This window comes from Varroa destructor, unplaced genomic scaffold, assembly GCF_002443255.2.
Source record: "Varroa destructor unplaced genomic scaffold, Vdes_3.0 BEIS01000005.1, whole genome shotgun sequence".
Lineage (NCBI taxonomy): Eukaryota > Metazoa > Arthropoda > Arachnida > Mesostigmata > Varroidae > Varroa > Varroa destructor.
In genome coordinates this window covers 33,966,639-33,992,061 of record NW_019211458.1, presented here as the reverse complement: position 1 = coordinate 33,992,061, position 25,423 = coordinate 33,966,639, and the positions used below count along the sequence as shown (strand labels likewise).

Below are 25,423 nucleotides of genomic sequence, written 5' to 3'. Positions count from 1 at the left end.
GCTTCATGAAATGTTTTGATTGTAGTTGGGACCCTTCGTCTCAGAAGAGTTGTTTGTAAACGGTGTTGACTGTTTAAGCACCCGTGGCTTATAAAACATAAAGACAACATTTATTGTGAAATGGAAGGGTTATTGTTGACAGTATACATATACCAGACACCGGTGAGTGCTGTGAGTGAACTGTAAATTTCTGGCTATCCAATTTATGTGACAATTCTGCATACAGTAATGCTACCGAAGTTCGTTGGGAACGCAGCGCTATCTCGAATGCATCGTCTGTCGTATCAGAAGCCTATATCTTACCTGACATAACTTCCCTAAAGGTTGACCGTTTCTATGTGTAAGTCTACAAGTATTCTTATTATATTTCTGAATAAAAATATTAGCTCGAGTGTTATGACTGACAACGAAGCTTAGTTACCACTATTTAGATCTGAACATTGTTTCATTATTTGCAAACGGTAAGCCTAACGTATTCCAACCAAAAATGCATTTTTCTAGTAAGATTTTGGACAGATAGATCACTAATTTATGTGATACTGATCTTTTGTATCGCAAGATTCCATATTCGATGAAAAACTCGTGGAAAAGTTGACTGGTTTACTTGTTGTACATTATTATATATACCGTGATCTGCCATTTTGTAACTTCGGTATTAAAATTAAGCATAGCAGTAGTTGCACATTAAACGATTCTAAGCCCGAACTATTGAGCTCATAGCTGTTTGCAAATATCTTAAAAAAAAACAGTGTATGCAATAACTATGTTAGTTTGCGAGAATCGGACTCAACTAGTGAAATACGAACATATCATTATGAAAGAAGCATATATATATACATATATATATATATATATATATATATATATATATATATATATATATATATATAATAAACGGGATATTGGAAGAAATTGTACATTTCTTGTTTTTCCTGTTCCTATCAAAAATGGTAGGAATTAGGTGGAATCGAAAAAAAGACACAGTTTTCACCCAAAACGACAGCTCACGGGATTACGGGCTGGAACTTACCAAAGATGTCATTTCGTGATTTCGATATTACATTGCGCAAGTTATCTTTTTCAGAAAGTGATACGAAATGCTTCCAAAGCAGAGATGCAATAAAGAATCACTCGAAACCAATCAATCCTGTGCAAAGTACTTGCAAATATGGTGTCTGTAAAAAGACATCGGAAATCAGTGTCCACCAAAAAAGACCACCAAATGCTAAAGGATTTTTACTTTATAAATTATGAACAGGCATTTTCTTATGCGCACCTTTCTAATGGATAAGATAAATATAGTAGTTTATGCCCTTCTCACAAAAATATATAAGGACCTCAACAAAGATGAGAAATTCAAATTATCAATAAACTAGTTTTTGTTTAACTTTAATACCGAGATCTTGTCTTCGACGTTAGGTAGAAGGTGTGGATTAAGTCGACATGACAAATGCAACAGTACGTCTCGTAAATGTCCTTCTCGTCTTGCGGAATGTCCGATCATGGTTTGTACCAAAATTACAAGGGCTGAAGTTCGAACGCGTTAAATCGCACCATCTGAGCGGCCAACTATGGTCGACCAGGAAACGTTTTGTGAAATAATGCCATTATTTCACGCAAAACACAGCAAACGGAACCATTTGTTCAGAACCACTTGTTCTTGTGGCTCTTAACGTCTATTCGTGGCTTAAAAAATTGGAGTATCATTATCACGGAACGGATATGGATTTATTTATACTTTCGTCATAACAAATGAAATAATTCCGGCTGTTTGCAAAGTCATCAACATGAAAATGAGCCTTATGACTAAAGATGATCTTGTAGGCAAATGGATTGTGCACTCGTTTGCAGCTCTATTACTCAATTGACGAGCTTTCTGCTGTTCGTAGTCTATATGTTCAAGCCGTTAAGTAAGCTAGATTTTGTATAAAAACATATTTTTCTTGAGAGTATGCAGCATATTGTTTTTAAAATGCTGAAATTTTGAGCACGGTGTCGAACGGATGTGTGCGGGCACAGTGCAGCAGGAGGCCGTTATATTTTCTATCGTTTGTTCCCATCGAATCTATAATATTTATAAACAACGATTATTCTTTTCCCATTTAATGTACTCTGTACATTTAATGTACAGAGTACATTAAATTACTTTTGATATATCTATATTTAATGTAGATATATCAAAAGTTGGACTCAATTTGTATATAGAGACAGCTAAGCTTTATCATCCTTTTTGAAATAACAATGGGAACGTACTATTGTACTGAGTAGCGATCTATTTTTAAAAATGGAGGGTGGTATGTCATTTAACTGACATGATGACTCGGCCATTTAAAATACAGCAGTAGAAATAGCGCCGAATTTAGCGTGAAGAAACGCTCTGTTTTTTGCTATGTTTTCGGATATATAATATTTGTGAGATTTATTACCACCAAACAGTAAGCATAAGTAGTGTTTATTCAATGGGATGATCTTCTAAATAATAGCTGATATGAATAAATAAGTTTGGAGAATTTTCGATAAGGTTAAATGGATTTAGTAAATTATTTGTAATATTATGATGTCTACATTGCAATAAAAATGTCAGACCGACCTTTCATTACATTTTAAATGTTTAACAACGACACATAAAATAATAAATGAAATATGTGGTGAAACGTTTCATGTGTACGCTTCCGAAAATATTCTGTAAATGGCAGCCAAAAAGTTTGTTTTTTTTTTTTCGATTTTAATTCTTTATTGTTTATTTACTTCAGCGTACTGAAAAAAAATTGATGTGCAAATTAGGTAATTACAATAAATATACTTCCAATAGGTATGATGTGATCGAGGAGGTGCCTTACTCATAACTTATTCGGCTCACAAGTCGCTACATAATACGGGGTAACGAAGATGCTCATACGATATGCATACAAGACCCCCTACATCTGAACCATGGATATCAATAACGCCGCAAACGGGACTACCCATTTTGGCAACTCCGGAGGTATTAAGTGACTTTTTTTTCTGGTAAACTTCTGACGTACTAACTGATTTACATCTAACCAGGAAAAAACTAAAAAAATTCTTAGAACCGACCGTCCGAGGGCGACATCGTACACCAAGTTTTCGATGTCCGCGAATGCCTCCACCTGATCCCCTCTGATTTTAAATTTTACTATTTGCCGTGGAGCGATCTAATGATCCGTTTAACATTCTGACCAAGAAACCATAAATCGGCGTGTTTTAGGAACTCAGCCGAAACAGCACTCATCCCGGATTTGTCGCATAATTCTTCAGTACAGCATTGATTTCCAAACTACGAAACAGCCGGCGCCCTGAAGAATCGGACAGCAGAGAAGTCGCGCAGGCTCGACATAGTGTTTGACGGTCATGCACGTGGGCAATCAACCTGGAAGTGGCCTGTTCTTACACTGACAACAGAACGCGTCGAGGCAACGACTAGTAAAGCAGGCTACGCAGACCCAGCATCTTGATTACCGGCTGGTCACTGTCCTCTGGCGTATAAAGTCGGGCGGCCTATATCGAGACGCTATACTAAATCGGGTCAGCCACCGCTACGATGCTCGCAAAGTTTCGCTCTCCTATAGTCGCTTGCCTCCAGCTAGTCAATAAGTCTCCTTGGCCTTGTTGAACCCCTCGGACCCTTCCTCGTCGCCCTCTTATCTTCATCTACCTAGAGACCTTTTCTGGAGGGCCGACCTCCTCCAGAAGAGAGTGTTACTAGAATATCTGTTGAAAAACGTCTTAGTGTTCCGCCCTCGTTACGACTTCTAGGTTATACTATGCGAAGACCGGGCCACGTCGATACGGCTTCACGCATCACTCCCCCTGTTCTTGTGAGCACTGTGGATCCGTAGGTATTTCTTACCGTCACTTAGCAAAACTTCTTTTTTTCATAAAATAAGGTTCCGGCACCCTCAGCCCCTTGCAGAATCCTCCGAAGCAGTTTTTTTTAAGTTTAAGCTAAGTTTACAGAAGTGACGAAACTCGACCGCTAGAGACTAGCGATTGAGCGGCCGGTGAGAGAAAACTTACAACCTGCCGAATTTGGAAATACATTTCCTATAAATATAAAATGAATACGTTAGTTTTACTACTACTGTTTTTTATTTCTGTATTATAAGTGATCTATCTTTCTTTGGTAAGTTTGTCGTAACCTCATTGTGTAACGAATAGAGTTTCGCGTCGGCTTCAAGCTCTAAAAATGGAAGTTTTGGGTGAAAAAATATACTTTTGACACTTCGGCTTGGCCTGTTGCTGAGGTTAAACAGCTGCTGCAGAAGTAGCATGAAATATTTATGTGTATACAGCGAGGATTCTAAAAAGGCTGCATAAAACTGACTTGCAAAGTTGTCTCCCCGATTGGCCATCTGAGGTCGGTGAAGGTCGATCGAAGACTTTTTTGAAAGAAGACGGGGGGTAAGTAATTTGTTAATTGGGCGAAAAAATAGACGGCGATCATATGAATATCGTTAGGCACTTTAAGAATATACGACTTACCCAAAGATTGACAACTCTCACAAACTGAGTAACTATTGCAAGGAAACACGGCGTCTCATTACCTCTAAATATCTCATTCGACGATGAGTAACATGCATCTATAATAATATATTTTCACACAGAATCGTCACTGAGAAGTGGTATCTTTATATCCAAGTATAGGAATGAATGGATTGCTCCAGAACATACGCCCAAACATAGGGTTAAGCCAGATCTTCATCCCAGGAAAACAGTGATTTGTGTTTGGTGGGACTGGCAGGATTTCAGACATTGAAATATACATGAGAAGAACAAAACGGTTAAGATTTGTTTGTGGCTTGATTGTATTGAGGAAACAAGGTTAACCAACAGAAATGACTCGATAGATAATGCTGGACCGGCACTTCTCTCGATAGCTGGTGAATAAAAATAGTAACCGTATGTCGAACAGTGAAAGGGGCCTCAACACTTCTGTTTTTAGGAAGTCGTTAGTTTTTGTTTTACGCCTGACTTATGTTCGACTCAATATGATCGGGGCCTGTAAGGCTTCTTGATGATGCTGCAAAGCCTTTTGCACTGAGAACCTCTAATTACTAAAACTTTACCCGCTTCATATTGCATCTGTCCGGTTAGCGACCGAAAATGGTTCTGCTATACGTCGGCCGTATAATTCTCTGAGCAAATATAAATAAAAACTCAAAAATTATATTTAAACCATGTTTCGTGGTCATTGGCTGTGTTTTTAATTTTTATTTCTGCTGACGCTTATAGCTGTAGCATTCGGGTTGCAACTTCTTCCATGATTTACCATTTTTCATAGCTTTCGAGCATCATGTTCACCCATTTCATATATCTCATTTTACGGGCCAGTTTTCGGCGTATCTCTCTTCCATTGTCTTACTTCAAAAGTCACTTTCTGCATGCATCCGGAAGAGGCCTTTTTAGGCCAGATAGGATGATACCCGGGCGTGCGTTCTGTTATATTAGGAAACAATTTCTAATCTAACTTGTAGAGATCACTGGGATCGACAAAGCTGGTTAGTGTAATTTTTTTCTTTTTGTATTAACCTTTATTTTATTTGGTGTTGCTGAGAATACTCGTTGCTGAGAGATCAATCTCGCAATACTTAATGCTGCTTTGTATGAAACAGTTCTGAACGATCTAGCTGCTCCTATCGCGACTTACCTCTTACGGTTCTTAAGCTTGCACCTGCTGGTTTTCTTCTGCATCATAGTACTCCATAATAATTCAGCATATAGGTCGGTGCGGTTTGTGACTAAAGCTAGTAGCTTTCTAGCTCTTGTGTCAGGGCGCTGTGTTATTGGAATTTTTTTAATGAGGTCTTCCACTGCTCTAACTACTTCTATCGTCGCATAGTTGACATGGGCTATGTCCAGTAATGGCCACTTCTAAGTGTTTTAGTCCTTTATAAAACAGAACTGTGTAGCCATTTATGTAGACTTTGTTTTCACATTTTTTCTGCCATTTAACAGAGCAGGCTCGGTCTTTCAAAGCCTACTTTGAGTTAGTGCTTCCTGATCTAGTTTATGATTATATTTATAGTATTATCAGTTTTCACGTTGGGTTCGATCTTATCTCTGACTATGATCACCGATTCCGCAAAGGCTACTATTAATACCCCGTTCAGGTATTTTTAGTTTAAGATATCGTCGTATATTACATTCCACAGTAGCGGTCTTAATCGTTGCGTGACCCCGTGCTCATTTAATACGTATTACCATAACGCACTATAAATCTCTCCTACCTAAGTAGTTATTTATGTAGCTAAAGGCAATGCGAATATCTTAATGCTGCGCCTTTTCCTTCTCCATCTGCCTTTTATTTTTTGTTTTGCCAGACCTATAAGCTTTTCGACGGTGTCGATTGTGAACAAGCCTCAAATGTGTTTTTTAGTTTTCAGTCATGGGTCTGTTTGCTATAATGTTCCACAACCTTATTTATTGAATTAAGTAGACAAATTTTGTAGACAACGTTTTGTAGACGTTTTGATGTATGAAATTGATTTTCTCATCCCGCTAGTATTTCTGCTCATATTAATTATGTCTAACAAAAGGTACGGGGAAAAATTTATTTTGAAAAGGGATCTTCAAAATGGTGGCTGGTTAATAAGGTGATGCGAGAGGCTTAGTTTCGTGTTTTGAACCTTCCACTCTGCAATTTTCCTAGTTGTCGTTAGTGTGCCCATTGTCGCATTAATCAATTTTGTGAAAGTTAGGGAACCATCATTGACTGTGCACCAATTTTTCTGTTGTTGATAAAAAATCGAATGTGCATTGATGTCTTCGTATAAACTTACATAATTGCTTCTATCTAGGTTCTACCGCAGGAACTTGGTCATTTTGTTATGTTTTAATGCCGTTCTTGTTTTTAGCCGTATCCCTGAGTCCGATTTTATATACCAGGTACTTGCTACTTGCAGGTAATAAGCTGTTAGCTTAGTGTCCAAAAGTTTCGCGATGGAAGAAGTTTACCACTTTCATGCATTGCTTGAAGTGATGACACCTACTTTTGTATTTAAAACACATTGTATGTTTTGCAAGCAGTTACCATTAAGTTGCATAGATCGCGAATAATAATGCGATTTTATTTATCCGATCACGCGTTCATCGCGTCCAATTTTGAACTTTCCTCAACTGAGGAAATTGTCCGCTATATTTTAGTTCGTTATTATGATTGCAGTTTATATTCCGTTGGAATCTTGTCCAAGTTTCTGTATTTTCGGCGGCAGCTGCCTCTAGATCATCAGTTGTCATTTTTTGTGGCCAACTTAACTATTGGATCCGCTAAGCTCATAACTGTGCTAACAAACTTTTTTTTTTTTTACAAAGTACGTGCACCTTCCTTAATCAGTAGATGGAGTTTGACGTTTTCTGATGAAGAAATTTTCTCTATTTCAATGTCCAAGTGTGTGGAGCAGAATGTGGCCCTTATATTTGGCAGGACCTGAGGGCATGGTTGTTCTTGACTGTCTGTGGCTATTGTAATCAATCTGTTTTCGTGTCTCAAACCCTAGCTGGACGACTTCAACACTAGACCCAAAATATCTGTCGAAAGAGTAATTGGCATAAAAGAGAAGGTTGAAATGGGTGATCACGAATACATAATAAATTAATTTGGTGCTAGCATCTAAGCAAAGCGCTGTACTTTGAGACAAAACATCAAAGTTCCAACCTTATAAATTACAGCATACGTGAGGCTAATACTTCGCGATATCAGAGAAGATATGACAGAAATTCGATTTTTTGTCTTTACAAACATTAACCCGTTACGATTTTATATTGTTGAAATATCTGAGTACATGTATTTATATAGTTCGAAAAAATTTCACAACTTCTAACAATATCATTGGCATCCAAAAAGTCGCTTACAACTTAATCTTTTTAATTTTTCAACTTCATTATTATGCGTTTTTGTTGAACAAAAGAACCATATAAAGCACTACCTTAGGGGAGGTTCTGATGCGGACATTGCATTTTAAAGAAAGCTGTTTGTCATCTTAAGAAATAATGTTTTTTGGCTTAGCGTATCACGTGATACTCCAGAGGATGCTTACTGTATGTTCCAAAACAGTTAATTTAGTAACAGCGCTGTAAATGATATCGGCAACTCAAGATGGCCAGCCACGAAAAAGACACAAAATAGATTAGTCATAATGGAGGCACGTGTCCCTGTAATGGTGCATAATGTTAACGTATTTGCTTGCTAACTCTGAGGACGTAACACGCTTCTTTTGACGCTGGGAGCGAACCATCGAAAGCAATACTAATACTAGTGCCAAACGCAAAAAACTCCATATATATTTATTTCGCATCGAGAAGCAGCTAAATTATGATCAGGATCAGCCAGGGATGCAAATAAAGCAAAAAATTAGAATTTTGAAACTATGGATACACTAAGCCATGTCGATATCGTCCGAATACCCTGTGAAGGTTAACTGTTTTAACATACGTCTGAATTTTCCATAAGTGCTAACCGATGGTTCATTAAATAAAAATGTTGAAATGAAAGGAGACATCAGTCGAGGACAAATTATCTTTATGGAGGTTGGCATGCTTATTGCATGAAAGATTCCGGTATCAGGACTCTCTTCAGTTGGTTAATCAAATATTATTACGCCTGCTTAAATTGTGCACTAACGTTGTTATTACTAACTTGATGGGCGTAGGAAACCTCGGTTTAACATCTTTCAATTTCGTTTCAAGTGTCCTCCAATTTAATTCCTCGTACTTTTTCTATTGTTTCTTCACTATATTAGCTGCACTCGTTGTAAAAGCTTTTTTATTTTCGAATCATAAAATTCTCAGAGTTTAAGGAAAAGCACGGGAAAAGACATTTTATTAATTCATACATGATGGCTTTGAAGGTCCTGCAGCGCAGGGCCTGTCTTATCGTTTACAACAGTGTATGCACCTGGAGCTGTAATAAATTCTGTATAGAAATTAGAGCAATTTCCGTCAGTGTTGGCAGACAGCTTGCATCACAGATGTCAAGGAGACACGTTACCAGTATGACTATCCATTGATAACTCCAGCGTCAGCAAGCAGCGACGGATTAGATAGGTAGCGTCGACAAAAACTGCGAAACTTTAGATTGAGGCTGAACGCATTTTTGGGGAAGAAAACAGCGTATTAAAAATCAGGCTTCGGCTGAATGTGCTTGATTGTGACATCAAAACTTTAAGCTTATTTACGTCCTGCTCAATAGAGAGTGGCAGATTTTAAACGCATTTATAAGTTTATTTGAATGTATGTCACACGGTATACAAACAAATATGCACCTCGTGCAGTTAATATGAAGGGTAGCTTATTAACCTTTTTATCTATGGCCTGCAGGATGAGACCCTCTTAGAACGCGTGAAACCTAAGGATTGAGAAAAGAGGCCATGCAATACAATTTTTAGTATGAGTAGCTGCAGGTAATTTAAAAATGTTAGTGTGAAACTATTCTGCTAACAAATCTATAGTGTATTTTCGTGTAGCTTATTCTTGTGCCGCATCTAAACAAAAAGTGGTTGCTATAGTGTCGTATTAGGGTCAAAAGTTTCAGTCTTAATCTACTCTATGCACAGCGCCCATTTTAATGGCGCATTTTATCCCGGTAGTGTTGTGTATATCAATAGTATAGGTCAAATCCTCGTAAAAAACGAGAACTTACTGCCAGATCATAGCTTAGACTAGAGTAACCTCGACTAAATATTATACAGCTTGCTGCACAAGAGACAAGATATGTACATCCATCAATATAAATAGTAAAAGTCTTGTTAATAAATACGAATGACTTCTCGACCACTTCGCTTTGCCCCCGAAACTCTCGATTCAATGATAGATAGGTCTAAAGCTTAAAAGGCGCTTTGTCAAATGGCGTAGATCGTAACTCGATCAATGATGGCCTTGAACTGAATCAGTGATATTATGTGAAATCAGTGAAACTGCGACATAACTGTCGCAGTTAGTACACATGCCAAAACAATGTACGTTGTATAGAAAGCCAGCCCTTCCTGCGCGTTTCTTAGTGTCAAAATTTTCACACCTTCCAATGAACCAAGTTCAACCAACAAGGAATACAAGGCTAAGTTACCGTGATGATATATGCAATTTAGCTTTTCGATTCGAGGTCTAGCGAGCATTGAACAAACAATTAACTGAGAAGAACAAACATATCTTGACCACAAAGTTAGTGCGAATGAATTGCCCTAACCTTCAACAAAATACAAGACCGTGCGGATAAGTGAAATTTATTCTACTGCGGATTTATGGTAGTTCTGTACCGGTTTCCCATGACCATTTCTGTTAGATACATTTTCACATTTACATTTACATTGATAGAGACATTTTCTGTTAGAATTGTGTGTGTCCCGATGATAACCTACTGCGTCACTTGTTCGCCTGCAAAATTTAGCAAGATGGAGTAGTTTAGGTCCGAATCCGGGTTTCGCGCTAGGAGCTAGCTATCTGAAATAATATCTAAAAAAGGGCTGTTGGGCATAAAACTCGAAAACAAAAAAAAAGGTAAATTTGATCCATCACAATTTCACGTGCGCCGTGTTTTTTTTTGAAGTTAGTGGTAAACACTGGCTTTATTATAAAGTTGAATTATGTTTTTATGATTCGTTCACTAAGTGAACACGAATCTTTTCAACTGCTTTTAGCAGCTTTTAAATGAATCATCGGTTTTTCTAAAAATATGTTTTTATCTTCAGGTTAGTTGTGGCAGGCCAAACATTTATTAGGCTTAGAAGTAATGGTTTCCTTTTATGTTTGCAGAAAAAGATGTTCCGAAATGCCTAATTTGCTTGTGGAAGGACAGAGTATGCAGTCCATCGTTGCCGTTGAAAGCCTTTGCATAAGGGTAAGTAGTATCAATAAAATTGTAATGTGATGCACTTATGCATAAAATCAGTTATTCCGTGTTATATTTGGTGTAACTATTGTTACTGCGCTATGTTCACATAAACAAAGGAAAAGAAAGAGAATCGCTAGCACCAAAAAGCCTAAATACATTTTCCAGCTAATAACTGTGTGTGTATGGTTTGAACATCGCAGAACGAAGACAACAACTCGGGTAGGATGGTAATTGCTTCAGTGGAATCATTGGCGGCAGATGTGCCACGAGCGGACGGCATCAAGGTGAAATCCGCAGGTCAGAATGGCAACAAGACTGGTCACGATAGTCAGACAGGGAGAAGGCGTAATACCCCTGCTCAGAGTCATGCGTTTTCTGGCCCTGCAGCCAAAGGAAATAGGGTGTGGCTAGCAGAAGTGATTGAGCTTTCGGATAGCGATGATGAAGTGTGTGTAACCAAAGTTGAAGCTCCCAAAGTAGCAAAACCAAGTCATCCTATCCCAAAATTATCCAACACAGACTCAAACTTAAGTTTGCAATCGCCAGTGATTCGCACGAATTCATGCCGTCCAGTGCCAACTGCGGTAAGGGGAGCATCACGCCCTGTAGCTAGCACACCTGCCACTACAGCTGCTCTGAACGATTCGATTCAGATACAACCCAAGGTGCGCCCACCAATACCTCCTAACACAAGTTGCGGAGTTCGTCCTGGACTCATGCCTCGATCGGGAGCAGGTATGGAAATCGTTTATCGAAATTTCTTTTCGCCGTCAGAAATTCGGGCTTCGCACTCTCGGGCGTCCGTGGCAAGCGCATCGTATTCTGGGCGCCGCGGTCGGCCTCCGTTAGCGCGTGCAGCATCTCTCCTACACAGTATCATCACTCAGTCTACACAAACAATGACCAAAAACGCGAACGTGCAAAATGGTAGAGCTTTACATGTTCTTAATGGTGGCCACGTTCAAACCGAGCGCCCGGGATCTAATCCAAGAACTATTTCTGCACCTGTTGTCCTCGCAGATGGTAAAGTGAGACAGACTCGACCGTGTATCATACAATCCCCTGCCCAGGTTGAGCGTACTGCACCTCGACCACGAGTTGCACTGCCTGACTCCTCAGTGCCAAGGTATCCAACAACACCAACTAGTCTTCGAAGCGGAAGGTATACGCCGTATATGGATAGCCCTGCAAACGTGATACACGTATCCAACAGCACATCACGTCCAATAGAAAATCCGGCATGCGTATCTGCTACAATACAGCAGAAGCCATATGCTGTACTGTCTTCAACAATGGATGCTTCGACACGTGGAAAACCACCCCGCATCACTGTACAAGTATGCTACATTTGTGATATTTATTTGAGCCAGTAATTCAATACACAACTGTTAAAACCTGGTCTTTTTTAGAACATTGGTCTTAGTACCTATGTGGCCGACCGGAACGAGAAGAAGTCTCAGAGCTCTGTACTGTAAAATCATATCCGTTCTAGATATATTTTATTTACCGGAATTTTTCAATAGTCAGATTAGTCATTAATGACCTATTTAGTAAAAGTCAAAGCCTCATTTCTTCATCCAGGGCAACCACCCCTCTATTAACCTTAGTGCAAATTTTTTTGCCTTATAGCCTTCTTTTCATTTGCTTGACGCTATGTGGTATTCATCACTACGAAGACAAATTCAGTTATATAATTATTTTACCACAGCGCTTTTTATAATCGTTTACGGCATTCGTTCCGTTGAAACTAGAAATTCCTAGTTGAAACCCGACGGAGTTTTGCATAAGCTGTTCTTATAAGAGTTGTTGTTAGTTAGCAAAGTATTGGGTATGCATACATTTTTCTCGTATATGAATTATATGGAACTAGTGCTATCGAACGTTGCGTTAGTTAGTGTTCGAACGTACTCTATTACTTACTACGTGAGGATGCTTTACCCGCTTTATGTTCGTGTTGAGATAATACGCTTGGAGTCCACAGGACAGGTACGACATGCACGAACTCGGCATGTTACTAGATTGTAATGCTTTTCACTTACTCATTGTCGTATACGAGCGTCCTTCTGTATCTACCATTCACGAGCGACTGCTTCGTCAGGATCGCTGTTGCCTTTTCCACCGCTGCTTTCTCTTTCACAGTCTTTTTTCCTAATCATCTCCTCTCACAAAAGACCATTTCATATGTACCTCTCTCGCCGTCTCGCGAGATACAATGCGTTTACGCGTGTATGCACTGATCTCTATCAGATGGGCATCGCCTTAGACATTGAAGAAGTACTGGTTCTAGCACGTGTCGTTAACGTAAACGGCCCAATCAGTTTACTACACTATTGAACTTGGTCTAGCTTCAAAATCTGATCTAGCACACAGTCTTGTTCTAACTGGAAGCTAGCGTAAGTTCCCGACGTATAATTCTGAACATTTATACTACCGATTCAGTCCACAGATGCATACGTTTCACGTAATATCTTCCAGTGATCACTCGACGGATCTAAAAATAGGCAATCAAGATTTTACCTGCGCCGAAAAGTACAGCGGTAAACAGCTTTCCGGTCCTGGTTACTAATGGGGGCCCTACATTTCAAGATATCCTTTCCAATACGAAAATGTAACAATAAATAAGATTTCATAATTGATCACGAATCTGCATAAAACACATTTTTACGATTTTTCGTAATTCAGATTTCTGTCACTAGCCGAGATGCGAGCTAGTATTAGGTCCCAAGTAAATAAATGCATTATTTAATTATTTCATACCTGAATACTCAATTAAAATAAAACGCTCGCTTTTAACAGATTTTCTGGAGCCCCACTGTTTCATAACCCGCATCTTCCCGATATTAAACAATGATTCGATCGTTTTGCGCGTGGTCCAACGTCGAGTATGGGATTTTCTAAATTTGTCGAACCCAGTACTTTATGTCACAAAATTAAATTACAATATACACTCCTAGGCTCGATTTCACTCCATAGTTATAAAAATGTTCTACTACAGTGTCAAGCGTTCAATAATCTGATTATCGGACCATCTGGCCCTCTGTAGGTGTCTGTCCAGAAGCAACGCAGCTGAATATTTTTTGAAGAGGAAGATCGCCTCTCCATTCAATGAATACCCTTAACCTTAACGTTTTTTTATACCACAAATATTTCTATATAATAATAATAATTTGCTAACGTGACGTCCTGATAAACGATTCGTCTCTATCGCCGCATTTAAGTAACATCTGAACATCGCGAATGAACAGCTGTTAAAATACGGTTAGAGCTATTATTTTCGGAGCCGCTTTTGGGTTACTTGCAATGATCCTTTCGGTAGGTATTTTACTCAGCAAAAAATGAGAGTCCATTATAATGATTGATTATCCTAGACATTATAACACAACAAGCAACAGCGTTACGTTTGCGTCCAGAGATTTTCTAACTCCGAAAACATCTTTAACTTGAACTTTAAAAACATCTTTAAAATGAACGCGGCTGTTTAAAAACTATACAGAAAAGCAATGGTATTTTCAATACTGTCCAGATCGCTCGCTTACTTTTGGCGCAATAGAGAATTAATATTTTTTATGCAGTCCTTCAAGATGGGTACGTTTTTATAAAGCAAGTCAATGTGCAATGTTCTTGAACAGCGTGTGAAGTGTACTGTCAAAATTTATTGATTTCAGAGTCCGCGAAAGGCTTCAGGCATCTCGAATCGATCCGGCACTCTAATAACGCATCGTCGAGTCACTAAAAAAGAAGTTAAAAACTTACATTTGGATCAAATTGACGCACTCGTCATGAGGTAGATGTGTTATCGCTTCGTTATATATAGTACGAATGTAGTGTTAAACTATAATAGTATGCCTAAAAACACAAGGATATATTTTTCAAATCTATAATTTTTCAAGGGGACTTCATTATTCGACCGAGAAAAAAACGAAATGTCGCGGTTAAACGGACAGAGGACGCAAATAACAGCTTTGGTTTATAAATCGAAAGCATCCTTTTTTGTTAATAGGTGCACCATGATGTGTTAAATAAGTTGAATAAAGGCCAGCAGTTTGGCAAATAATCTTCAAAGAGGTATCTAACTCATCAGTGACAATTTAAATGAATATGCAATTTGTCTTTTTAGGTACGGGAGTGTCGTACTGAAAGAAATAACATTAGATGAGATCGTCGCCAAAGGTATGGGTGAGTGGAAAATACCCAAGAATATTAAGATAACTCCACGTCGGTTTCCGCCGCGACAGTTCAAAGCTCCAGTCGCTTTAGCTGATCAAATTGTGGTAAGTTCCTTATCAAATAGACATGAACTTACCATGAATTATTATTATGTTTCGGGTGAGAAGCTATATTTTTGTTGCTTAACTGGATTAAAGGTCGTCGTATCTCTGAAATAACCAGGGCATTTAATTTACCTTTTGACCTGTAAGCAGTCGGACGGCGCCACAAGACTTTGTGAACTCCATTTGGAGAAACAGCGATGAGCCTGATGTAAATATGGTCCCCATTGTTAATAATCATCACATTAGATTTAAGTGCCGATGTTCTCAGGACCTTGATACTCGGATGTTACATTTCTTCAAGAGAATGCGGATCAACCTACAAGCTTTCAAAGGAAATTCATTCTAGACTCGTCACAGCGAACTTTGCGATGATTTATAAGATTCACGGATTAAGGATATAAACTTTCGGGTCTTATTCTACTTCACTAAATTGGAATATCTTGTATAAAATATACGCGCAAAAGTAATAGTAACGTAGTTATTACTTAAATGTGGTTTCTTTGCGGAATGCGTTGTCTTTCTTTCTGCGCGCCACTGGTCTTCTTACTAAAGCAGTTGCAAGACAAAATTTACAGTTGCAGACTTTTTTCTTATAGGGGTAAATAAAAATCTTCGATACTGGGAGATACCCCATCCGTATGACGTGGTAATTATCGAAATGTATTAGCTATGAAACGTTTATGTTTATTAGCTAGGCCAAATTTCCGCTAGCGTCTCTTAAAAGAAACATTATCATGCAAGATGCAAACGAACGCTCAAGAGTGCTTTTGCTTGGCTTTCGAGGAACTTTCTCTAAAATCAGCAATGGCCGTACATGTTAGCTATATAAAGGCGTTTAGCACGCTACACTACGATAATCGTATACTACTATCTATGCATAGCAAAAAAAAAGCTTGCTAGTTTTTTACTCGCTTCCTAATGGCTAAGCATGCTTTTACTATCCCCGTATCCTCCATCATTCAATATGATATTTATCTGTATCCTTAAAAATTTAAGAAACTTAAAAAAAAATTACAATGGTTCCCTTTCCAAACGACAGCTGTGTAAACAGTTTAGCAATCTATTTCAATCCACGGCTAAAAGGAACATTTGTTAATAGTACACTCTATATTAAAAAAAAAAATGAATGAAGGTCTATAAGGCATGTGCCGAACAAATTGCGTCTGAAATGAGTGACCGATGTCGTTGATGAGGTTGTTTATACTGTCTGAACATTGTATTGAACACAGGATACACTTCATTTGTCTAGCAGCAATAAAAAGGGCTGACTTATTACCATGAGTAATTCTTATCACACTGTAAATTTCTCGTTTGATTGACACGATGTCTTTAATTATGACGGCTCTTCTCCCTGACGAGCAGGCTATTTAAGCTTTTGAGCCCTTTTACAAGCGTTTTTCATTGATGCTTGTGTTGGGAGGACTTTCTTACGACATAAATGTAATAAAAAAATGCCTTGATTTACAGTAATAATCACAACATTTCCCTTAAATAACAACTGAAATCGACGATCGAAATTCATTCATCTGTTGACAAACAAGCGTTTTTAAATGAGTTTATTTATAGATTTGTATAATTTTCATTTTTATTGACACTTCGAGACTCGAAAGCAATTCACCATAGCAAAAAAGCTGGATATAATCGACATACATACTTCATACTTCTCCTATAGACACTAGCATGCACTTGCGAACATTTCATAGGAAATATCCTCGGATGATGACGACGACGACGACGACAATGATGCAAAATGGTCGCCAGTCAGAATTAAACGTGAAAAGGTTCGTTAATGTTCTGCCACTTCACTTGATGAAAAAAAATCAATTAAATTTGTCAGTCCTATTAGAGTAGTTTGTATCTAATTACAGTGTGTACATTGTTTAATATGCAAACAATCTTATCAAGGCCTAACAGAAATTTTTTTGCAGAACGTATTTTATTTTCTCTACTAAGGGCTAAATCTCTCTGATCTTCCTGTTTACAGGCGGACTCAGACGGGTCAATGTGTCCTGGATCAATAAAGCCCCAAGTTAGTGAGACAGCAGCGCCAAAAGAGCGATTGATGGCTGGGCTTGGTTTAGTATCAAAACCTGAAGCGAACCGACTGCGAACAGTTAGACCCTTGAAGAAGGATATTGTAGCTGTTCTCAAGGATCGGCGAACGATTAAGAGGTTGATTTCCTTATTTGAAGTAATATTGCGTACTCAGATAGACAAGCAGTTAATGGTGTGCCTATGCCATTAACCTCTGTCCTGGTTAAAGCGAATGCTATGCAAGCCCAGGGAAAGTAGAAGATGTCTGTGCAACGAGAGTCAATCGCAGAGAAATTGAGACAAAGATTTTCGAGCATCTGTTTCTATGTTGCCAAAGGATGACTTGGATGTAAAGAAGCTACCAATGAACTGAGCTTGCTCAGAACAATTCCAGGTAATATGAACGCCAAACATCTTGCAGAAGGAGCTAATTGCGTTAATGAACGAGCAGAAAAGCTGCTAGATCTTATTTGGATATTGAACCAATAAGTCATGAAATTGCGTTTGGGTTTCGATGAGCAACCGAAGGTCCTTCCATTACATTCTCTGACCATGTTACATGCGCGCTTATGCCAACATTGGGCAGATATAGAGCTTGAAACGGGTTGCCGATTTGTAGAAGTATCTAAGCGAAACACATGAGGACGATCGTTGCAAGCGACAGAACGTTTTAAGATCGGCTGTACGAACAGAACAAAGAGCAACCACTAAAGCTAGATTACTGCTTGTGACTACCGGTCACGATTTCCAGTGAACCTATTTGATGCACGCAGTAACGGAGCACGCATATACTGAATGAAACTCGGACCCGTCACGGAGTCCTCGCAGATTTTGTCGTCTTGAGACTAAAAAAAAAAGGTAGAATAAAATAGAAAAAGGTAGAAAGTTGGGACAATAGTATACGTCTTTCATCGATAGGTGAAAAGTTCCAAAAAAAGAATTCGGCATAGCATAAGCTTCTACAGTATTAAAGCGAGCTGTACGGAAGCTTTTAGGTGAGCTATTACAATGCATGAGTAAGTCGAACGTAGACCAAGTCAATCTCAATGCTAAATGTTATCACGGGCAGACAAGAGGCCGGAATCGTAGTGTGCCTCTAAGCAACAAAAACCTAATCTTGCGTTAAGAATTGAGGATCTTGACAGAAGGGCAGGGCTGAGCTAACTGTCAAACAAGCAGTTGCAATCGTTACCTAAGGCAAGGCAAGCGACTTTAGTATAGAAAACCGAATGGTATTTGGATAGGACGAATTCCCAAATGAATGGAAGGTGAAGCTGTACTGTTTTCCAAATCCATAACAGATTTGCTCTTCGGTTTCATCGCATGATTGTCAAGACATCACACGCAGACATGGCTCTGAAGAGAATGGAAACAGGTGTTGGAAATGGAATAATTGGCATGCTTATAAGCAACTTCGGTTGGTACAAGACAATCTTCTAGGTCTCATAGGTGATGTTATTAGGTTAAAAATGGGCACATTTTCCAGTTTTTTTGGAAACATAAGGGATATAGAATTTTTCAAGTCATTTGGTTGAAAAACAGCTCTGGTGAATTTCCATATGACTAAGAATGAGAAGTGCTACGAACTTTAGAAGTGTGACTAAGCAGAAGGTTAAAAGAAGTCCTTAGAAAGGAATACTTTCCCTAACATTGCTCGTGATATATATTACATATGTGAGCAAAATGAACCAACGAGGCTTTAGGCTTTGCCCTAACAGCGATGCACTGTGAGTTAGTAACTGGGGCAGCGGTCAATCGAGTCGACGCTGTACATGGACGGGAGTCATTGAGGTCCAAAGCTGGGTAATTGGCTGAGCAAAGCCTGATAGAGAACCAACATAGCCTGGCTTGTAAGTAACCCATTGTTGTTAGTCTCTTAAGCATGACCGCTATTATTTTCGTCCTTGATGAGTGTAGTGTGATGCCTTTCAATTCAGATGAGAGTAGTGCTTAAAAAGCACTATATCACATGTGAGCAATTTCGAATTTTAGCTGTATTTACCAAAGGATTAGATTTGGTAGCGGTTAAGAAGCGAAAGCAGCTATAAGCTAAAGGTTGCTGATCTCGATTGAGCCTGTGGTGGACATCATAGGCATTGGCTTGAGAATGATGCTATGCGAAACCGTAAGAAAAAAGGACATGGACACCAGGGCTTACATTTACCGAGTTCTACCCCTGGACAATTGCTGATAGCAATAAGATAACTTCATTAACTGATGGGTCTTTCAAGACGGCGCAGGTGTATACTGATTAAACGATAACTAGACCACAATTGTTGAAATAGAGTTGCAGATAATTTCGGGCGAAGCTGGTGGCCACCCGCGAAGGGTGCTGCTAAGCGAAGTTTGCCGATCAATAGTTTAGCCCACAGATTAAATCATAGCACGCTGTTAACAGGCGGCTTTAGACTGAAGTTAGTCTGCTACTACAGTAGCTTGCGTGGGAGACCCTAGAAATCAGAAAGATTGCAGGCTCATCAAAGTCGGTCTTCAGAAGAAGATATGCACGAAAACATTATCGATCATAGTGCCATCACAAAGAGATGGGCGTCAAATATATGGGTGTGCTGTGTAGCATGTAAATTACCAGAACTAATACTTAGAATGGCGTTGCTTACAAAAATCTTGACTGTTATTTAGGCGCACACAGGTGAAAACATTAATGCACCGGAGAATGCACCAGAAATGGTCCATCGATTAAGTGGTGGAAATGCACTAATCCAGTATGCTACTTTATATACATAGAAACCATATCAAATAACACGTAATGATGGTGTCAAACTTACATACCCTGTAGAAGCATGGGAATCAAAAGGTAAATCAGGGTACATTATTAGAGCAATAGATTTTTTGAAACGAAAACATTTTCAATCAAATTGTCATATGGGTCAACAAGGTGCGCTTAGTTTCAAAACTTCTATACGTGTACATTTCTGTTGATGTGCAATCTGTTTACATGCAATGAGTGTGAGACCTCTGATGTAAGATTTCACACTCCGATATGAATGAAAGAAATAGAAGGCCATACCCACAGTGGGCTGATTTGTGGGCACTTGTAATCCTTCCATCGAAATTTCTTGGACAGCACACAACGGCCTACACGGGCCAGTTTTGCGGGAATCTCATAAAAGATGCTCGTTTGTGTCATGCGCTTCTCTGTTGGGGCTCATTATTGGATGTTTCTGGCTGTCTTTTTACAGGTATATTACATGTCCGTTAGTCTCTATTGTGAAGGCGGACTGTATTTATAAATACGTTTTAGCCAAACGTATAATGAGACCCCAGGCTTTCCGTTGCACGCGTCAGGAGCCTAACAGAACCACAAAGCAGAAGAAGCGGCGTAGCAAATCGACATTTTTAACTAAGCTCAGAAAGAAAGCAAAACCAGATGTAAGGGTGGAATCCGCGGTGAAAAATGAGGTAATGTTAGCCGAAATACTTACCAGTTTAATTTTTTTTCCAGAAAAGTTTTCCATGTATAATTCCAAAATCATGTAATTTTAGATTAGGTTAGAGGGAGAAACGGAAAAATATGCATCTCCAAGAGCCTTTATTTAATTTTCATTGTATGGTCATCGTTCGGAAAACTATCTGTGAATCGTTCTTCTGAAGATCGAACAGGTTGCCGAAATCTAATTTAACACACTTTTCAGTTAATATCGGCGAATTCGGTTGTTAGCGATGGGGGCAGTGATACCGAGATAGACGCAGATTTCAATCAGACGTCACCTTTACCACAGCTGAGTGCGTATTATTGTTATAAAAATATTGTGAGCATTATTTTCAATGAAACGTCAAAGCACTTGCTTAGAGCGTGTGGTTACTGCGAAGCACTGCATCGACGTAACGGAATACTATGATGTGATAGCTGAAGTTGTCGGGTGGGAATCACCGCTTATGAATGTCTACGTTTTCTGTTTTCGTTTTCTTTTCAGGATCATCCGAATCACTATCTAAGGCAGATATACATGCGATGTCTAATATCAACAACAGGGCAGAACTCCAAAAGGTAACTAGAACGTCATACTTTTTTTGAATTCATGCTTTTCAAATACGCTTGCAGTATTGCAACTACCAGATTATTGTCTCTATTGAGGTTCTACACTATAACGGTTAAACTAAGCAAACTCGTGCATTACAAATCCCCTGTCTCAGTCAACTGCAGAATGAGTAGCACGTGATGACGGAGAAAACCATAACTTCGAAGTCCTCTGTGTCTGTCAGGTATACGCTTCTTTCTCTGCTTGTGTAAGGGGTCAAACGATGCTATTACTTGCAGTGTGAAAAACACTGGGCATGCGATGATTTGCCATGCTTTATATGAAAGTATAGCCTGTTCATAAAAGCTTATAAATTTTGTTTTATGTAATAAAAACAATAGATTCAAAAAAAACCAGCTGTTTATTAGTAATTTTGAATCGATCAGAGTCTCTCCGGAACGACAAAGATACGAAGTCGGCAAACCCTGCTATTAAACGGTTTCTAAAAAGTATCAGAAGCACTTGTGTACGCCAAAGTGTGAATTAGGTCTGGAAATTAGCAGACATATTTAAACGCATCAATACTGTTTTGCTCCTAGTCACTTGTAGAAAGTTACCTGCGCATTGATAAGAGTCATTCTTCAAATCAACTTGAATGGTTTAAGTTCTGAATCGAAGCAGATGACGGCTAGGTTGAATAAGTACATCTGTCAAGGGTGCTGCTGTCTGTACACGAACATTTTATTCAAGCCTATATTTTCAGCCATATACAGCCTATAAAGAAGTGATATCGAATTAGTTAAGATTTAGAATTCCCACCCCATAGAAATAATCGTTAACAATTCAGACTAGAGTAAATTACGGTCAGCAACGTATTTCGAATTGCTCTTGTTACAGGTCATAGCTAATTCCGAGGCGGCGTGTATATGGACGTCCTTCAGCACAGCACAGGCACAGAACAACACCTGGTGTCCTATCGTGATCCTTCGAAAAATCAATATTGACCATATGAACACCATTGAAAAGTGTAACGCGCTGGTGCGTCCCACAAATTCACAGGAAAAGAGAAGCTTTCAAGGTCTGTAGATGCCTTTTTAACATGTATGGTTATTTTACTTCTAATCAAAAATATGCACCATTATTATTCCCCGTTATTTGGACAATGGCTTATTTGTTCCGCTGCTGTGGGAATCTGGGTTACGGGAATCGAAATTGCCTGTGTGTCGTCACGTCAAAATTTTATCAATTTTTGTTTCAAGAACCAGTGAAGATTTGGGTAATCTGTGAGAGTAATGTCTGGTGAATATGGTAAATGACTGAGAGTTTTCAGTTGCAACGTTTCCACTGTTGTCGCTCTCATGATTACGGTGGGAAGTCGAGCGCGATTACGCAATAGAAGTAGCTCATCTCTATCAAACTAATCTTGCTTGTTTCAGTTACTGATATTACATTTTCGGTATGAATCGGAACTTAAAAATGTTCAACTTAAAAAAGAAGAATAGCATGCGTCTCTATGCCTCTACATTCAACACCGAGTTAAATCATGTGGCACGAATTTGTCTCAGTTCTTTTACCTTCTTAATCTAATAGAGATGGAGGGTTATACTATGATTCAGCTTTGCATCGGGGACTCCACGGGAGTCTATTTTTTTGGAAACCGTAGTAGTGATTTTTCACTGAATACGACGTTGCAGGAAGATATTCGTACTTGTGAACCGTTTGATTCTCCGATTTCCCTTGGCTCATTGCAACCTAGCGGTTAATAACTCGAGTAAGAGCATTTTATACTGAACCATTTATTACACACACACATACATACAAACATATATAACGACAAGGAGCCTATAGTTGAGAATACTATCAAAAATAAGTTTAAAAAAGGCACTTTTATCTAAAGAATAAACACCACTTAAATTCCCAGAACACCAATTTAAGTCGGTTTTGATGGGCAATACTTGCAAGATAAGCCTACATCTCTTAATACTATAGGCCTTACTAAGTACGCTGAACAAATACTTTGGGTTGTATCGTCAGTCCTTGACACTGAAAAAATTTAAGTTAAAGCTAGAATCGAAAATGCTACGTTCTGCAACTTGAGACATCGGTCTTTGGGATCCGGAGCAGGTATTCTAGACATACCTTTATTTTGCCGTTCTATTTACAGGTGCGCGCCCCATGGAAAGGCGGTGTTGTCATTGCCGGTTCAGTTGTCTAAATATGACGAGCCTCCGAGAACATTTCTGGGACTCCCATGGCATCAAGCTGTCCGACTGAGCTGGATCACATCCGTAGAGAAGAATAAACCACTGATACTGCGCGGTTCGACGACGAAAACACTGTTTAGCCCGCTGTTTCCTTCAAAGAAGAGTAACTTGCTCAATACTTTAGAGCCACATATCTCTTTGTTTGCCATGCTACAATGCCGTGGCACAAAAAACTATTCATGAAGGCTAACCGAGGTTCGAAGCAATGTTTCGAAGCCTCAAACTTGCACAGTATGAGATTAATTATTCTGAAACATGAAATGTTGAATTTGTATATAAGATAGTTACAAAAGTGACAATGCCATATTCGCTTCGACACAAGTTACAATGTGATAGAGTCATGATATGTATATATGAATGTACAAAATAAATTGTCTATAGATGATAAATGTTAGATATGTACTCGAAACTAAATACTTTTAATAATCTATTCCATTAGTATTTGGTTTTCACTTGTACTTCTGCTGACTTAACTAGCACCTCCCGTTGAGGGCAGCAAGACACTGTCATGCTCAGCAATCATTTGGTTATAAGGTAATGGGATGTACGTCGGGGAATTGTTGCATGAAGAACGCAGACTATCAGGACATATGTTGAACGTATAAACCGTCTATAACCAGACGTTGCCGTGATGGCATAGTGGGTAACATATGAACCTGCTAACCTTAGGGACAGTAGGATGGTCCAGCTTCGAACCCGGTACACCTAGTTTCGTGCTGGGAGCCATGTAATGCCTAACGGCGATACTAGACGTAACACTTGAGACATAGAGATATCTAGAAGATTATTTATTTTACTTATTTTGACAGAAGAACATATATTTTAGATAGTACTGCAAAACGAAAAGAACGCCTAAGCATCACAAGGGTTTATTGTAAGCAGTCTGAAAAAACCGTACCTCTGTTTTCCGTTGTAGATTTGCTTCGGCTTATGTTTTCTGACGGAGTTGACTATATATGTACGTAACGAAATTGCTGCATAAAGTTTCGGGCAGCGTAAGCTCAAGTTCTTGTTCTTGCGATTCTGCATGTACATGAATGAGAATGTTACATAGGAAAGGTGGCCGTCCGGCTTCGCGGTTGTCGATGTCGAAGGGCGTGATTGCCACGTATCAAATAAATGGTTCTATTTACCAAATTAGAATATTAACGTATATTCATGATGCGGTGACCAAGTGTATCACGTCCAGATAATTGCGTATACTTCTAATCGAGAGTATGTGGTCTATATAAGCTAGAGGTTTGAGGAAAGGGGTTCCGCTTCGTTAATTTCGAAAAACGGCAACTTTCGTACCGGAATGCGTTCAGCTAGAAAACTGTTTCATCATTATACCTATAACACATTTCTCTGGAAGTGATACCGTAAAAATTTAAGCAGAATTCAAATTCCACAATCAAGACCCGAACGAAAAATTCGAACGTACCACAAAAGACATTCGGAACGTGCGTACCTATACTAAAACCTTTCATTCAGCTCGTTAATTTGGTGTTTCATGTTGGAAGTGGCCGCTTGCCGCCTAAAGCCGACCTGCTGAACTAAAACAGTAGCACTAGACCTTAAATATTTAGTACCTTGCACCTAAAACAATGGCCTTGAATACATGGTGTGCTTTGGTCCAAAAAAAGGATAACAAGGAAAGCATAAATTTGCTTTCCGCTTTAGCAGCACATCAGTTTTCGTTCGTAATTTCCGATTGAGCATTTCTTGGCGCTGCAACGTAACTAGCTTAATTCACCTTTTACTGTCAGTGAGTGCCAATTAATTCCGTACTATAGAATTAATCATTTCAAATGAAAAAGAAGGTACTGATCAGCAGTCGCAGGAAGGACGTTGCCTTCATCTGTGTGGAAAAGACCAGAGGAGGACCGGTGGATGGAAGCTCAACTGGCACCAGTGTTTACGTATCATGCGACGACCGCTAATACCTGTTATTTCGTGTAGGTCGTACTGCGGGCCCACAACCAATAGGCTCGCTGTTGTTGAACGGACACCCGTGTGGTTCATCGCATCAAAAATTTACCTTTCAAGCCA

General features: G+C 39.0%; 1 protein-coding gene across 3 annotated transcripts; it reads left to right on the top strand.

Annotated features, from left to right (window-relative positions):
- Positions 1–23,786, top strand: LOC111251080 (uncharacterized). Of its 3 annotated transcripts, XM_022807354.2 has the most exons (13): positions 5–340; positions 10,765–10,849; positions 11,044–11,578; positions 11,864–12,180; positions 14,509–14,627; positions 14,961–15,114; positions 16,818–16,895; positions 17,099–17,286; positions 20,349–20,568; positions 20,802–20,892; positions 21,084–21,157; positions 22,026–22,206; positions 23,293–23,786. In XM_022807354.2, the coding sequence occupies exons 2-13, from the start codon at positions 10,781–10,783 to the stop codon at positions 23,400–23,402; spliced, it is 2,136 nt and encodes a 711-aa protein (XP_022663089.1). In that variant the 5' UTR covers positions 5–340; positions 10,765–10,780; the 3' UTR covers positions 23,403–23,786. The 3 variants fall into 3 exon arrangements, 2 of the variants coding, with proteins under 2 accessions (XP_022663088.1, XP_022663089.1); XR_015328462.1 differs by lacking the exon at positions 23,293–23,786 and adding an exon at positions 21,304–21,372 and having other exon boundaries at positions 1–340; positions 11,044–12,180; positions 22,026–22,162; XM_022807353.2 differs by having other exon boundaries at positions 4–340; positions 11,044–12,180.
- The last annotated feature ends 1,637 nt before the right edge of the window (positions 23,787–25,423 follow it).

Excerpts from the sequence above, each read along its gene's own strand:
- LOC111251080 (XM_022807353.2), top strand. The coding sequence starts at position 10,781 with ATGCCTAATTTGCTTGTGGAAGGACAGAGTATGCAGTCCATCGTTGCC. Across the intron at positions 10,850-11,043 it reads TTGAAAGCCTTTGCATAAGG|AACGAAGACAACAACTCGGG; the intron begins GTAAGTAGTATC and ends TGAACATCGCAG. Across the intron at positions 15,115-16,817 it reads CTTTAGCTGATCAAATTGTG|GAAATATCCTCGGATGATGA; the intron begins GTAAGTTCCTTA and ends AACATTTCATAG.